The sequence below is a fragment of the Narcine bancroftii genome, chromosome 10 (genome assembly GCF_036971445.1).
Source record: "Narcine bancroftii isolate sNarBan1 chromosome 10, sNarBan1.hap1, whole genome shotgun sequence".
In the NCBI taxonomy this organism is placed as follows: domain Eukaryota; kingdom Metazoa; phylum Chordata; class Chondrichthyes; order Torpediniformes; family Narcinidae; genus Narcine; species Narcine bancroftii.
Genome location: NC_091478.1, coordinates 94,807,694 through 94,822,319, shown reverse-complemented (window position 1 = coordinate 94,822,319; position 14,626 = coordinate 94,807,694). Strand labels below are relative to the sequence as shown.

At 42.4% G+C, this 14,626-nt stretch overlaps 1 protein-coding gene and 1 long non-coding RNA gene across 4 annotated transcripts in view; one reads left to right on the top strand and one right to left on the bottom strand.

The window, feature by feature from the left end:
* Positions 1 to 14,626, bottom strand: part of cebpg (CCAAT enhancer binding protein gamma) — a 115,922-nt gene that overhangs the window by 41,032 nt on the left and 60,264 nt on the right. The window contains exon 1 of one of the 3 annotated variants that reach the window (XM_069901995.1): positions 2,699 to 2,758. The exons of the other annotated variants lie outside the window; for them this stretch is intronic. Within the exon in view, the coding sequence (XP_069758096.1) occupies positions 2,699 to 2,746 (48 nt within the window). The 5' untranslated portion in view covers positions 2,747 to 2,758. Of the gene's footprint in view, positions 1 to 2,698; positions 2,759 to 14,626 lie in introns of those variants that run through there. 3 annotated transcript variants of the gene reach the window in all.
* Positions 5,967 to 14,626, top strand: part of LOC138744999 (uncharacterized) — an 80,698-nt gene continuing 72,038 nt past the window's right edge. The window contains exon 1 of the long non-coding RNA XR_011345912.1: positions 5,967 to 6,460. This is a non-coding gene — a long non-coding RNA (uncharacterized lncRNA). The remainder of the gene's footprint in view (positions 6,461 to 14,626) is intronic.

Sequence of the window (14,626 nt, the reverse complement as noted above, 5' to 3'; positions counted from 1 at the left end):
TACACACATGCACTTAGGTGAAAAAGTTGCCTTGAAATCTTAAAAAAGCTGGACCACAATGGCAATGTGGGATCTAATCCTTCAAAATATAAACAGCTGAAGGAGATGTATTGAAGGAAGTAATAGAAAGGAAAGGTTCAGAGAGGGAGCAGGCCAAGACAGAAGGCACTGCAGTAACAGTAGATGCAAGGGACAGACACACAAGGTGGTAACTATGATTGCAAGATATAAAAGGGGATACAAACAAAGCCCTACCCACAATTGGATAAAGGTAACAAGATGGAAAAAAAATTCACTGGACCCTAGGAAGGCACCAATAACGTAGCTGGGAAATTTGGTGGTATAGTGATAGGTAACAAGACCAGACAGGATTCTCCAGGGAACCAGCAGACATCCTGGATCATTGGAGAGAAAAAGTGAAGTGAAGTTGTGCAGTCCTACTCAGAGTAGTCAGTAGAGGTTTGGACAGAGAGAGAATCGCATCACAAAATGAAGCATTCTATCCATTGTACGTGCCAATTATTCGAAGGAGCTCTTTTTCTTTCAACAAGTGCTCCAAGAGTTCATCTAATACCTTTTTAAAAGTTAATACCATGCTTTTGCCACTCATTAAGGCAGAATATTCCAGACTAACAATGGTTCCTCAAACCATCTTTGGTTATTCACCCAGGTGTCACTCTTTTGTTTATTAATTCCCACTCTATTATTCCAATCAAAAATTAATCATGTGATATAAGCCACCAAGGAAGATGTCTACGATCTGTTCACTAGTGCTAGGATTACGGGCAAACATAATGCGGGATAGTAATGACAAGAATGGCTGTTTCAGCCTGCCTGTTTCTGCCCCACCACCACCATCACCCGCTAGATGTGTTAGTTTCTCCCATCCAGTTCCATCTGTCAATCACCCACATACCCATTCACCTGGGGTTCTTCTTCCTTGTCCTTATCTCTCCCCCCCCCAACTGATTTATCCCTCCCTTATTTGGTTCCATTTATTACCTTACAGCAGTGGTTCTTTCCACTCACATACCACTAAAGTAATCCCTATGCCATCACTCTGTGATTAGTAAGGGATTGCTAAAGGTTGGATGTGAGTCAGAAGGGAAGGTGGAGAATCCCTGCTCTAGACCCAATTGTTACTGAAATATTTTGCTTGAGAAAAATTGTAATTGGCCCACTTCCTTTGGAGTTACAAAACTGTTCATAGATAAGGTTAAAACTGTGGTTTTCAAAGTTTTTCTTTCTACCCACATACCACCTTAAGCAATCCTTTACTAATCAGAGCACCTATGGCATAGGGAATACTTAAAAGTGATATGTGAAAAGAAAAAGGTTGAGAACCATTTCCTTACAGTCTTGGTCTCTATCTTCCCTTTCCTTGTTCCCCATCTGCTCCAATCTATTCCCATCTGTAACTTACAATTCTCAAAACTCCTCTCCCTCATCTGTTCCACCTACTCATCACCCAATTCACCTGGTTCCAGTTTTCACTTACCTGCTCCAGTCCTACCTCTCACCTCTTTATACTGGCCATCTTTCCTTTATACTAAATCAGGGCCTTAACATGAAACACGATCATTTACCTATGCCTCACTAAATTTGCTTTTGTTGAATACATCCAACACTAAACCATGACACTTTATTCAGGAAAATATCTCTTGATAGCAACATAAACATTATGATCCTTAAACAAAATGTTCAGGAGACCAGTCTGATTACCTTTCTGGTTATGGAATAACATTCACAGTTGAAGCCTCACCCTTGTAACATCACTTTGATAAACACAGCACTCCCTCCAAGGTACACTTAAGATATACAAGTTCAAAAATTTGGCAACCAAACCCAAATTCCATAGGAACACAATTATAGAGAGGCCTGTCGTGCCTCGTCGCCTACCTTCCTTGTCAGCCTCTCAATTGACAAGGGGTGCGGTGGTCATGTGAAGAAAACAGCCTGAGCATTGCCTGATATAAGCCACCAAGGAACGTGACAAACCCATAAACCCCTGATGTATATTATATACCTTTGTTGTGAATGTCCTAAATGTTATGTGGAATTGTGTTTGGTTGAGTATTAGGTAATGGAGTATTAGGAAAAACCCAACACCCAACCCCAACCAACCAATTTTCCCCTGCAACCGCTGCAACCGTGTCTGCCTGTCCCGCATCGGACTGGTCAGCCACAAACGAGCCTGCAGCTGACGTGGACTTTTTACCCCCTCCATAAATCTTCGTCCGCGAAGCCAAGCCAAAGAAAAGAAAGGTAATGTAAGGGGGGGGGGGGGGGGTGGGGGAAGGAAAAAAACGAACTCTGCAGGAAATTTTTTTTGAACAAAATTGACAATTGTAAATTACAACTGGCATTGATATTGTTAATGTTAACATTGACAATGTTGATAAACGAGTTTAAGTCTGGAAAATCATAAATAAGATATTTTTTAAAAATTAAGAGTTCAAGTTCTGAGGTGGGGTCTGAACCCACAGCCTCTATTTGAGAGTCACACAGACTTAGAAGGTGGGAGAATTGCTGGCTCTACCTGTGTCACCAGCATGGAACTAATAAGGGCAGAAAAGGCATGAACCAAAATGTAACATACCTGGTAATGGACTGACAAATTCAGCCCCATTCAACAGGATTTTACTGTACTACAACCTTTCCCCAGTCACTTCTATCTGCACACTGATTACTTCCTCACCAAGAATTCAGCAATGATGCAATCTTCAGCAATAGTTTCCATCAGCATGCTTGAAGGATAATGAAGGCAGTCTATTCCCACGTCCAAATAGAGAAAGAGAAGAAAAAGTTCGGTAGTAAATAATTAAAAAAAACAGGAATTTAGAGGCTGCAATCTCATGATAATTCCCTGTGCCACAACTTGGTCAGACAGGGAATAGTAAGATATGTAGTACAAAAATAGAAAGAAATGGTACAAAAGTGAGAGGTTCGGGTATACAACCTTCCAGGAGAGACAGGCTGCACCTTGTATCAATATCTAGAGAGTAAATTTACAATGCTACAGGATAGTTTAAACAAGTTTCAAAGGAGACAAGAGGAATGGGGCGCAAAAGCATTATTGTGGCAGATGGGAAAGTTGGGCTAACATGAATGTTAAAGCAACCAAGTACAGCAGAATAAACAAGCAGGAAGAGTGGGAGGTTTCAAACTAAACTGCATTTATTTTAATGCAAGAAGACCGGCGCACTCAGCAAGTGGACGAACTCAGGACACTGGATTTGGATATTATAGATACACCAGGAACATGGGTAGCCATTTGTGATAGTACAGATCTATCACCAATGTATATAGTGTATATAGTTACAGTATCTCGACTGTGCTTACAGCGATTGGCTGAGAGCTTAGCCACGCCTACTGTCTGAGCCTTAAAGGGTTGTGTCCCTAGCCAGGTCGGATCATTACAGACTGGTTGGCCACCTGTGAAGAGCTCCTGTCATTAGCTAATAAAAGCCTTGGTTTGGATCAACAAGTCTTTGATTCTTTCAACGAGCTCTACACCATTTTTTTTGGCCATGACAACCTGAGGACGATATTCAAAGTTTAGGGGACCCCTTCCCTTCCCTGTGAAGCAGTCAAGTTTTGTGTTCTTCCCTTCTTCTCTCCAACCAACTATATAAAAAACATTTGTCACCGAGGTGAAAAGAAAACAAGGCTTTTACTTAAATGTGCTGTCCCTCCCTTGGGGGAGGAGGGGGGAGGTCATAGGGCCCCCAATGAAAATGGGTGGTTTAGAGAGGAAAAGGATTGACAGTTCAACATGCTACAGGCAAGATGGAGGTAGATGCAAGAGAGGAGGGGGAAGTTTTTTTTCATTTGGAAGAACACCATGGCAGTACTTCAAGGATATTCTTGGGATAGTCCATTGGGCTAAATAAGTGGAACTTAAGGGGATTATCTCATTATGATGGGCGTGTCTTATATGCCCAAGAAAATTCATTAGAAATTAAGCAGGGGTTTGCAAACTTTTAATTTAGACATACAGCACAGGCCATTTCAGCTCACGAGTCCCTTCTCCTCAACCTACACCCCTGGTATGTATTTGTGGGCCGAAATGGCCTGTTAACATATTTCATTAAAAATTAAAAGGTTGCCCACCCCTGAATTAGAGGATTAATTATGCAGGGAGATAACTGTAAAAAAAATTTTAAATGGTGGCATTGCCAGAGCTACCGTAGACCCCAGAGTGGGGAGCAGAGACAAAGCACTGCACTGCTGGGTCCTACTACCTGGTCCCATGTCAACAGTTCCAAAAAGACTTTAAATTACTTATTAAAAGAGCTGACTGTGCTTTATTTTAAAATCCTGCAATCATGGAGGTTTGTGCCCAAACAGCAACACTTACTTTGGTCAGTGAACCATAGAAGTTGCAAGGTCCCAGGGAGTAATGGAGGGCACCAGATAGGAGGAGAAATATGAGAGATGACCCTTTAGCAAGGGGCTCAGCAGCTGGACCCATACAGGTTCATGGGAATCAGACATCAGAACCAGGATTCAAGAGGGCGCTAAGAGCAAGAAAGGGTTCCCAAAGGATTCCTGTTCATGTCATAGACCTGGAGCTTGGATTGCCAATGGTTTGAAAAGGAGTCTGTGCAGCTACAGTGGAGGAGAACCCATTAAAACTCAGTGCCTCTGAAAGGACTTTTTTTGCTTCTCTTATTCCTAGGCAATGTTCATGGCAACTCTGCCTTATGGCAGACAAAAGTTGAAGTATATCATGTATATTACATTTTTACATGACAATAAAAGGACCCTTGAACCTTAATATAGGGTCACATTAGGAAGTGCTTTCAACTTCCCTCATGTTGATTGGAAAAAGACAAGGTGGAATTTATTAAATACATCCAGGAAAAGTACTCAACCAATGTGTAGATTGCCATACTAGAAAAGGCATGACACTGGGCTCTCAATCACATTGGAACCAGTGACCATAATTCTGTTAGTTTTAAAATAGTAAAGGATAGGACTGGCCCTGAAGTTAATGTCCTTAATTGGAGCAAGGCTGATTTTCAAGAAAATGAACAGGAACTTGCATAGGTTGATTGCGAGACACTGCAAGTAATATCTGGAGAGAGAGACAGGGAGAGTTTAGCATGTTCCTATTAAGAATGAAAAGCAAGATGACAGATCAGAAAAACCTGGTTGATGAAGACAGTTTCCATCTAGTGCACTGTATCTTCAACCTACACCCATCAAGAAGTGGGTACAGGCTCTTCACAATCAGGACGACCAAGACTGGAGAATAGCTTCTTCCCACAGGTTGAGGGACTGATGGAACAGTTTTGGACGTTTTTGTGCATGTAGACACACTTTTGTCACGTTGTACATGGACAATCAGATAATAAACTTGAACACTAACTTTATGTTGAGAGGGAGATTTGAAGGGAAGTTTTTTTTTTCCCCCTCAGACCGGTTGATATCTGGAACGCAGAGTTGATGGTATTAAATGCAATCACAAGGTTAAGATATGGAACACAAGGTGGGCAAATGGCAATAAAATGTACATGCTGGGCCAAAGGCAATCCTTGGCAATATGATCAGTAGATGCTTAAAAAGTGCAGAGATTAACCTTGGGATATCCTGACAAAGGAGGGGTGGAGGAAGTGAGCGGACAGACATGGGAGAGGGGGCCAGACGGAGCAGGGGAACTGGGGTTGCTGGGTGGGCGTGTTCCCCAGGCTGGCCGTGTTTCGCCTCACTCCTCCCGACGGGCAGTCTCTGCGGATCCCCCCTCCCACCGTTCCCTCCTTCCGTCGCGTCTGGACCCCAACCCCGGGCGCACAATCCGATCTCCGGAGTGGAAACCATTTCGCTGTCCTCACTAATCCGGACCACGGCTTTGGCCTGCACCGGGCCCACTCCCTCACGACCCGGCCTCTACCGAGCCTGTTCGCCGCGCCCTCCCCCACGGCATCCGGCAAACCCACTCTCTCCTACCTGCCGGACCTCGGCTTCTCTCAGGCTTTATTTTTGTTTATTTTAAACCTCAGAACCACATCGACGGCTTGAAAGATCAGAGACACCGCCTGGCTGGCAAAATAGACCAATCACATCCAGCCATTCGTTGGATGATGTAATCTTCATGATTGGCAACGCGATGAACCAATGGCCTCTCAGAATTACTCAAGCTAAATGATTGACGGGTAAATCTATCAATCAGAGCCGTCGTCAGGGAATCAGACTCTTTTGGTAAAATGATTCACCAATTAGCTCAAACCAGCCTCCCTGCGAATCACACGGTGTCGGTCCAATCAAAACTGGCGATTGCGACGTGAAAACTGGACTCTTCCATCCCTCGATAGGCGGTTGCCGCAGCCAATCAGGAACCAAAGAAACACGACCTGGCGAGGAACGACACGGCCGGAAATCAGTCTCCCGCCAATTGTCATCGCACAGAAAGATCCCATGAATAGCCACATGTCCTTCACAGCAAAGATCAAAGAAGGTACTTGAAAAATTGCTAAAAGTATATGATAATGAGTTGATTGACATACATACAAGTAGATATGTAGGATTATGTCTGTGTGTAATGTATATAAAACAGTGGCATGCAAAAGTTTGGTCAAAATTTTTGTCAGTGAGTAGATGACCTGATCTCCAAAATTCATAAAGTTAAAGATGTTTCAACATGTTAAGCAATGTATTATTTTTGTTTTGTACAATTTTAGAGTGGGGGAAAGAAAGGAAAGGAGTACCATGCAAAAGTTTGGACACCCCAAGAGATTTGAGCTCTCAGATAACTTTTACCAAGGACTTTAATTAGCTTGTTAGGGCCTATAGTTTGTTCACAGTCATCGTTAGGAAAGGTCAGGTGATGCAAAATTCAAAGCTCTGTAATTATCCTGACTCCACAAACCTTGTCCCAACAATCAATAGCCATGGGCTCCTCTGAGCAGCTGTCTAGCACTCTAAATATTAAAATAAATTCTGCCCACAAAACAGGAGAAGGCAAAACGTTTTCAGGTGGCTGTTTCCTCAGTTTCTGACAAAAGGCAAAGGAGGAAAAACCCAACACCCAACCCCAACCAACCAATTTTCTCCTGCAACCGTGTCTGCCTGTCCCGCATCGGACTTGTCAGCCACAAATGAGCCTGCAGTTGACGTGGACATTTACCCCCTCCATAAATCTTCGTCCGCGAAGCCAAGCCAAAGAAGAATTGTGAGAAACAGAAGTACCTTCACAGAAATTGCTCGAGACAAAAATTGAGAACAAAGATCATTTATTGTACAACAATGCAAAGTTGAGTGCTTCCCCTTACCCTGGGAATATACACACACACACACACACACACACACACACACACACACACACACACACACACACACACACACACACACACACACACACACACACACACACACACAAAACACACACAGGGCCTCACCCAACTTTTATACAGTTTATTTCAGTATAGAAGTACCCTCCCCCTTACATTCTTCTGCCTCCTGGATGAGTTTGGCATGAGGCAATCCTGTCTGCCTACGTGCTGTTTCTGTGAACTTGGAGGACCAGGGGGTATCCTGTCTGTGTCCCATCATGTCATTGACCTTATTGTCCTTATTGTCCTTATTCACACCTTCCCAACCCTCAGGGCTACTAACTCTTGTATGCAGAACTTGCTAATTCTGTCTAAGGCTAGAAGACCCTTATCTTATTCAGACTAACTTTACTTCCTACATTCTATTATCTACCCTTATCCTATTGGCTTTATTCATTACACATTTATCCATACTAGCTTTCTTCATCCCTCATATTTTTATATTAGTTTTACTCATCTCTCACACTAATGTAATTAAGAAATGGCAGTTTACAGAAATGGTGGAGGTCTGGAAGACCAAGAAAACTTTCTGAGAGAACTGCTTGTAAGATTGCTAGAAAGGCAAATCAAAACATACGTTTGACTGCAGAAGACCTTCAGGAAGATTTAGCAGACTCTGGAGTAGTGGGGCACTGTTCTACTGGGCAGTGATACCTGCATAAATATGACCTTCATGGAAGAGTCATCAGAAGAAAACTTTTCCTGCATCCTCGCAACAAAATTCAGTGACAGAAGTTTGCAAAGGGACATATAAACAAGCCTGATGCATTTTGAAAACTAGTCCTGTGGACTGATGAAGTTAAAACAGAATTTTTTGGCTACAATGACCAAAGTATTTTTTGACAAAAAAAACATTGCAGCATTTCATAAAAAGAACACCTCTCCAACTGTTAACGGTGTATTGAGCATGCTTTGGGATTGTGTTGCAGCTAGTGGCATAGAGAATATTTCACTGGACGAATGAATTCCATTAAATACCAGCAAATTCTGGAAGCTGAAGATGAAAAGCAGATGGCTTCCACAACAGGATAGTGATCCTAAGCACAGCTTGACTTCCTCAAGAGCCATCAGCTGAAGGTTTTGCATTGGCCCTCACAGTCCCTTGACCTAAACATTATTGAAAATCTCTGGATAGACCTCAAAAGATCAGTGTATTGCAAGACAGTCCAAGAATTGAAAGACCCTTAGCTGGCTCCAGAAAGATTTACAAGCTGTGATACTTGCCAAAGTGGGTGTTACTAAGTACTGGCCATGCAGGGTACCCAAACTTTTGCTTCAGGCCCTTTTCCTTTTTTGTTATTTTGAAACTATAAAAGATGAAAATAAAAATGTAATCTCGCTTAAAATATCAAAGAAATGTGTCATCTTTAACACCACACACAAACACCTATCCATCAGGTGAGGTGGGGGTGACAGTTGGGGATGGTGACAGGCCACGACAGGACTACTCGGCGGACCGGCAGCCGACCGCCCAGGATGGTGACTGCAGAATAAAATATGGCTGCAGCACAGCAAACAAAAAAATGTAGACAATATATTGTGAAAACTGAAAAAATGTAGTTACAGGTGAGATGTAAATGTACCCTTTCATATTTCTAGATAAATTGATTTACTCTAAGTTTTATTTGTGAAATGCAGATGCTTGTTTATAGTTTTAGATTAGTTGTTTTAAATTTGCAGTAGACTTAATACCAAGAAAGAGGTGTGTGTTGGGGGGTGGGGGGTGTTGCACTAGGGATGTGGCCTAGAAGCCAAAGGGGTGGCTACCCAAAAAGTTTGGGAACCATTGGCATATATATGTTCTATATAGGATACTGCTTGACCTGCTGAGTTTCTCCAGCTTTGTGTTTGTTCTTTAACCATAGTGTCTGCAGACTTTCGTGTTTTACTACAGTCTACTTGTGCCTGGAATTCTTGTACAGACAAATGAGATACATTAAATACAATGGTATATTTTGAATTGTCCCAGTACAGAAAGAAGTAATAAATGCAAAGGATAGATAAATAAATATACTTATAATAACATGATTGATAGTACTTGGAGACTTGTGGAGCACAAAAATGCTTTTATTAGCTTACAATTAACGGCTAGGATTCCAATTCACTGCATTTACACAGTCATAGTTGGTTCATGATTAAAAACTGATGCTTCAGTATTATGGACAGATTTTTTATTTGGTCCCAGAGTAGTTTATGGTTAGGGTAAATGGGATACCAATTGGAAAGAGACTTTTCTTGAACAACATACGTATTGGAGAAACTCAGCAGATCATTCAGCATCCATAAGAATGAAAGGTGGGCAATGTATGGGGCCTGAGCTCTTCGTCAGGAATGTGGGAAAAAAAGGTAGGTATCTGAATAAAAATGGTGGGGGTAGGAAGGGGAAGGATCACTGGCAAACAGGTAAAAGGTAACAGGAGGGAGGGTAGAAGAGAAAGAAGCTGAGAAGTGGGGAGAACAGAGGGCAGCTCTGATAGGAGAAGGAAGAGAACTCAGTGGGAAGCTAGAGGAAAGAAAACATAGGGATAGAGAGAGACCGGGGAGGGGGATTAATGGAAATTGGAGGTCTACATTGATGCTGTTTGGTTGGAGACCAAAAGCATGTGATAGATGCTGCGTGATCTGTTGAGTTTCTGCAGCATATTCAGAGAACACTACAGCACAGAAGCAGGCCCTTCAGCTCTTCTAAAGTGCGTTAAACTATTCTCCCAAGTCCCACTGATCTACACTCAGATCATATCCTTTTGTACCCCTCCCATCCATATCCCTGTCCAAACTTTTCTTAAATTTAAAAATTGAGCCTGCACTTACCAATTCAGCTGGCAGCTCGTTCCACATTCCCACCACTCTGTGTGAAGAAATTTCCTTAAATGCCCCCTTTAAACGTTTCTCCTTTCACCCTTAACCCATGTCCTCTAGTTTTTCAATGGAAAAAGCTTGCTTGTATTTGCTCTATATCCATCATAAACTTGTATATTCCAACAAAACTCCCCTCATTCTTCCATGCTCCAGGGAATAAAGTCCAAACCTGTTTAACCTTTCACTGTAACTCAGTTCTTCAAGTTCCAGCATTATCCTTGTAAATCTCCTCGGCACTCTTTCACTCGTATGTTTTGCATGAGACTGTAGCATGTGCAGATTTTCTTGTAAAACAGTTCTTGAAATGAGGTACCAGACTTCAGCTTCTGCACCGAAGGTAGCAGAGATGAGGTTGTGACTAGGGGGATTGTGGTCCTTTATATTGTTTGTTGCCTTCTTGAGGTGATAGTTACATAGAGGTCTTCAATCAATGGGAGGTCTGAGCCTGTGAACGACTTGGCTATGTTTGCTACTCTCTGTAGTCTTCTGCATTCCTGTGCACTTGAATTACCAAACCAGACTCTGATGCAACCAGTCAGTATACTTTCCACAGTAAATCTGTAGATGTTTGATAGGGTATTTGATGATATGCCAAATTTCCTCAGACTCCTTAGAAAGTAGAGGTATTGTTGTGCCTTCTTCACAGTTGTTTTGATGTGCTGGCTCCAGGAGACTCCCAGGATGTGATTTGAGCATTTAATGTCATACATAGATATCTAAAAAGCAAGAGAGAAGCCAGGGTGGACACTGGACTGCTGGAAAGCCACACGGGATGATAGTAATGGGGAACAAAAATATAGCAGATTCACTGTGGAAGATAACAGCAGAATGCCAGAAGTTTGGGAGTATTAAGGGGAAGGTGCTGGGGAAGTTGAACAGTTTGCAGTTGGATAAATGGCCTGGCTTGGATGGACTACACCCCAGGGTTCTTAAAGAGGTGGCTGAGGAAATTATGGAGGCTTTAGTGGTGATCTTTCGATGATCTGGATTCCAGAGTGGTTCCAGAGGACTGGAAAGTTTCAAATGTCACATGATTCCTTAAGTAGGGAAGGAGACAAAAGAAAGAAAACTTTAGGATAATTAATCTGACTTCAGAACCAGGTATTGGTCAGACTGCACTTGGATTATAGTAAGCACTTTTGGGTTCCTTATCTAAGGAAGATGGCATCCGTGAGGGTCTAGAGGAGATTCACTAGAATAATTTGTGGAATGAAGCAGGATCTGGGATTGTATCTGCAGGAGTTTAGAAGAACGAGGGGAGATCTCATTGAAATTATTGAATAATGGTAGGGTGGATGTGGAGAGGATGTTTCCTGTGGTGGGGGAGTCTGGGACTAGAGAGCACAGCTTCAGAATACAAAACTGTCCTTTTAGAACAGAGATGAGGAGGAATTTCTTTGCCCAGGGGATGGTGATTTTGTCAAATTCATTGTCATTGGGTAAATTTAAGATAGATGTTGATAGGTTCTTGGAATAAAGGGTAACAGAGAAGGCAGGAGAATGGGGTTGAAATGGAATGATAGGGGAGAGCTGATGGGCCAAATGGCTTGATTCCAGTCCTACATCTGGTGGTCTAAAAGTGAGATATACAGATGTATCAGCACTCTTACTTGTTCCACCACACACATACACCAACTGCAATAGTATGAATGTCTAAGGATTTGAATGAAAACAGAAGATGCTGCAAACATATTGAATGTTTCAGGCCCAAGGAAATTCATCAGAGCTGAAGATAACCATAGGGGAGAATATCTGAGGGTAAATGTGGGTCCCTTACAAACAGACAAGATAAGGAAATGGCAATCAAATAATTTGTATTTTGCTTTAACAGTAGAATTCACAAAAAATCTGCCAGAAATATCAGAGAACCAATGTTCTAGTGAGTGATGTAGGGAAATTAATAACACTAGAAGTAAAATATTTTGAGAAATTGGTGAGATAAATCCCAAAGAACAGATGATTTACATCCTGAGATTTTGAAGGAGATTATTATGAACATTCTGATTACCATCTTTCAAAATTCTACAGATTACACTTGCAGATCGATAGGTGGCAAATGTTGACCCCTTGCTTAAGAAATTAAGGAGAGGGAGAAAACAGCAAGCTATCAAACTGTTAACCTCATAAGTAGCAGAAAACTGTTGGCATCTGTAATGAAATAAGAAAAATATGAACAAAGATGGTATGGATTTATACATGGGATCTGGGTGTCCTTGTGAAACCAGTAAGAGGGCAAATTGGATGTTCCTTTTAGTGGTGAAGGATGAATTGAATACATCAAGTCCTGATCAGACTTGCACCTGAAATATTGTGTACGATTTTGATCTTGGCTAAAAATTAGTGCAGTGAAAACTCACTAGACAGGTTACTGGGTTGGCAGGTTTGTTATGTGAGGAGAGATTGAGTAGAGGAAGGGTTGTATTCTTACATTTAGAAGAATTAGAGGTATTTTTTAATTTTGAGAAGCAGCAGGGTAACAGGCTCTTCTGGCCACGAGCTTGTGCTGTCCATTTACACCCAATTGACCTACAAATCCCGTACTTTTTTAAAGAGTAGGAGGAAACCCACACAGATGTAGGCATAATGTATTGTCAGGGCTGGATTTGAACGCAGGTCACTGCTCCACCCTAATCAGTGAAAATTGCAGAGTTCGTTCAGGATAAATGCAGGAAAGGTGTTTCGTCAGGCTGAGATCTCTAGAACCAGTGTTGCAATCTCAGGATAAGGCTATGTAGTTCTGAGATAAGCCAAACAATTCCACTCCTTTTTTCAAAGTCTACAGTCCAATCTCACTTCTCATTCCTCCAAGTTCACTGGTTGCAGGCAATTCTTAGACTGTGCACAGAATTTCACATTTGTGAAGTTCACCAGGCTTTGGTGGTTGAAAGGTAAATGGTTACCGCTCAGGAAGGTTCTTGACAGTTTTCAGAGAGAGATTTGTTATTCCTGGACTGATCCCTTTTAATCAGCCACTTCAGTGTCTTGCCAAAGAAACTTGCCCCTCATCAGGGATTTCTAGATGATAACTTCCTTCTTTCAGATCAACACAGAGTTCCTTTTTGTTTCTCTTATTTCATGTGAAACATTAGGCAGCCAGTACTCTCCTCTTGTATGGACTTTGACCAGGCTGAACTAAGCACTCACAACCCGTCTGCAAAATAGGGTTTTCCACAAGCTTGCCAGCTTGTCCTGTTCCAGTCCCAGCTACTGCTGCTGACTGGAACTGCAGAACTGAATTCTCTCTAAAACCACATGACCCTCTTAGAACAGCAAGCTGCACTCCCAGACATCCTGCAGCTCTGAACTACTCCTCCAATCTCTTTCATCTGTTGCTTTTCAAAACAACGCTCCATTAATGAAGTCTCATGGGCACTTCCCAAAGTTTTTTCAAAGGCCCCCAGGAGCTGCCATGTCTGGCTTGAGCAGAGCTCCAGTATTTTAAATGAGATCTGTTTTGAAGTATTTGTATGTGACCGGACCAGGAGTGGTGAGCCAGGTTGGGAGTGTAGTTCCCGATGCAGACTTTCTCTTGAAATTGAATAGGAGCTCATGAGGAGTAACGATGGAGCACCATAGGAAGAACTTCCTGCCAGTGTGAGTCTGGAATGCCTCTTGACTTGAGGGCCAGTTTGGCCTTCCAGATCATGGCATGTTCCTTTTCAACCTGCCCATTTCCCCAGGGGTTGTTCTAGTCGTCTTGCTGGATGCAATGCTTATTGCCAGCAGGTACTGAGATAGCTCTTAGCTCATAAAAGATGAGCCCCAGTCGCTATGTATATAGCCAGGATACCCGAACCGGGCGAAAATGGAATCTAGGGTCTTTATGACTGATGAAGTGGATGTGACTGGACATGGGGAAGCAAACAGGAAGCGGGAGTACTCATCAATGACAGAGGAAGAAAGTGTTCCCGTTTAAGGTGGGGAGAGGTCCCTTAAAATTGACACTGAGCCGTTCAAAGGCCCAGATGACTTAATCAGGTGTGCCTTTGAGGAGTGTTAGAAGTGTGGCTTGCACTCTGCGCAGACCTGGCAAGACCTGGTCATTTCCCTGACATCTTCCATGGTGTAGGGCAGATTGTGTGCTTTGACAAAATGCATCTTGAGGGTAACCCCTGGATGGTAGAGACTGCAGTTGGCCAGTGTGTGCAGAGGCATAGCATCCTCTGGATAAGACATTTGGAGGGTCACTCAAGGCTCCGGCCAATGAGCGATGTCATAATTGTAGGTGAAGAGCTCGATCCTCCGCCTAGCAATCTTGTCATTTTTGATTTTGCCCCCCCTCGACATTATTAAACATAAATGTGACAGAGAATTTTGTAACAAACCTGTACATCAAACTGCAAGAAAAGGAGAACGAGGAAACAAACGGTAAACCTAAACAAAAATGGGAACAAGATCTAAACATAAAGATAAAGAATAAAACATGGGAGAAG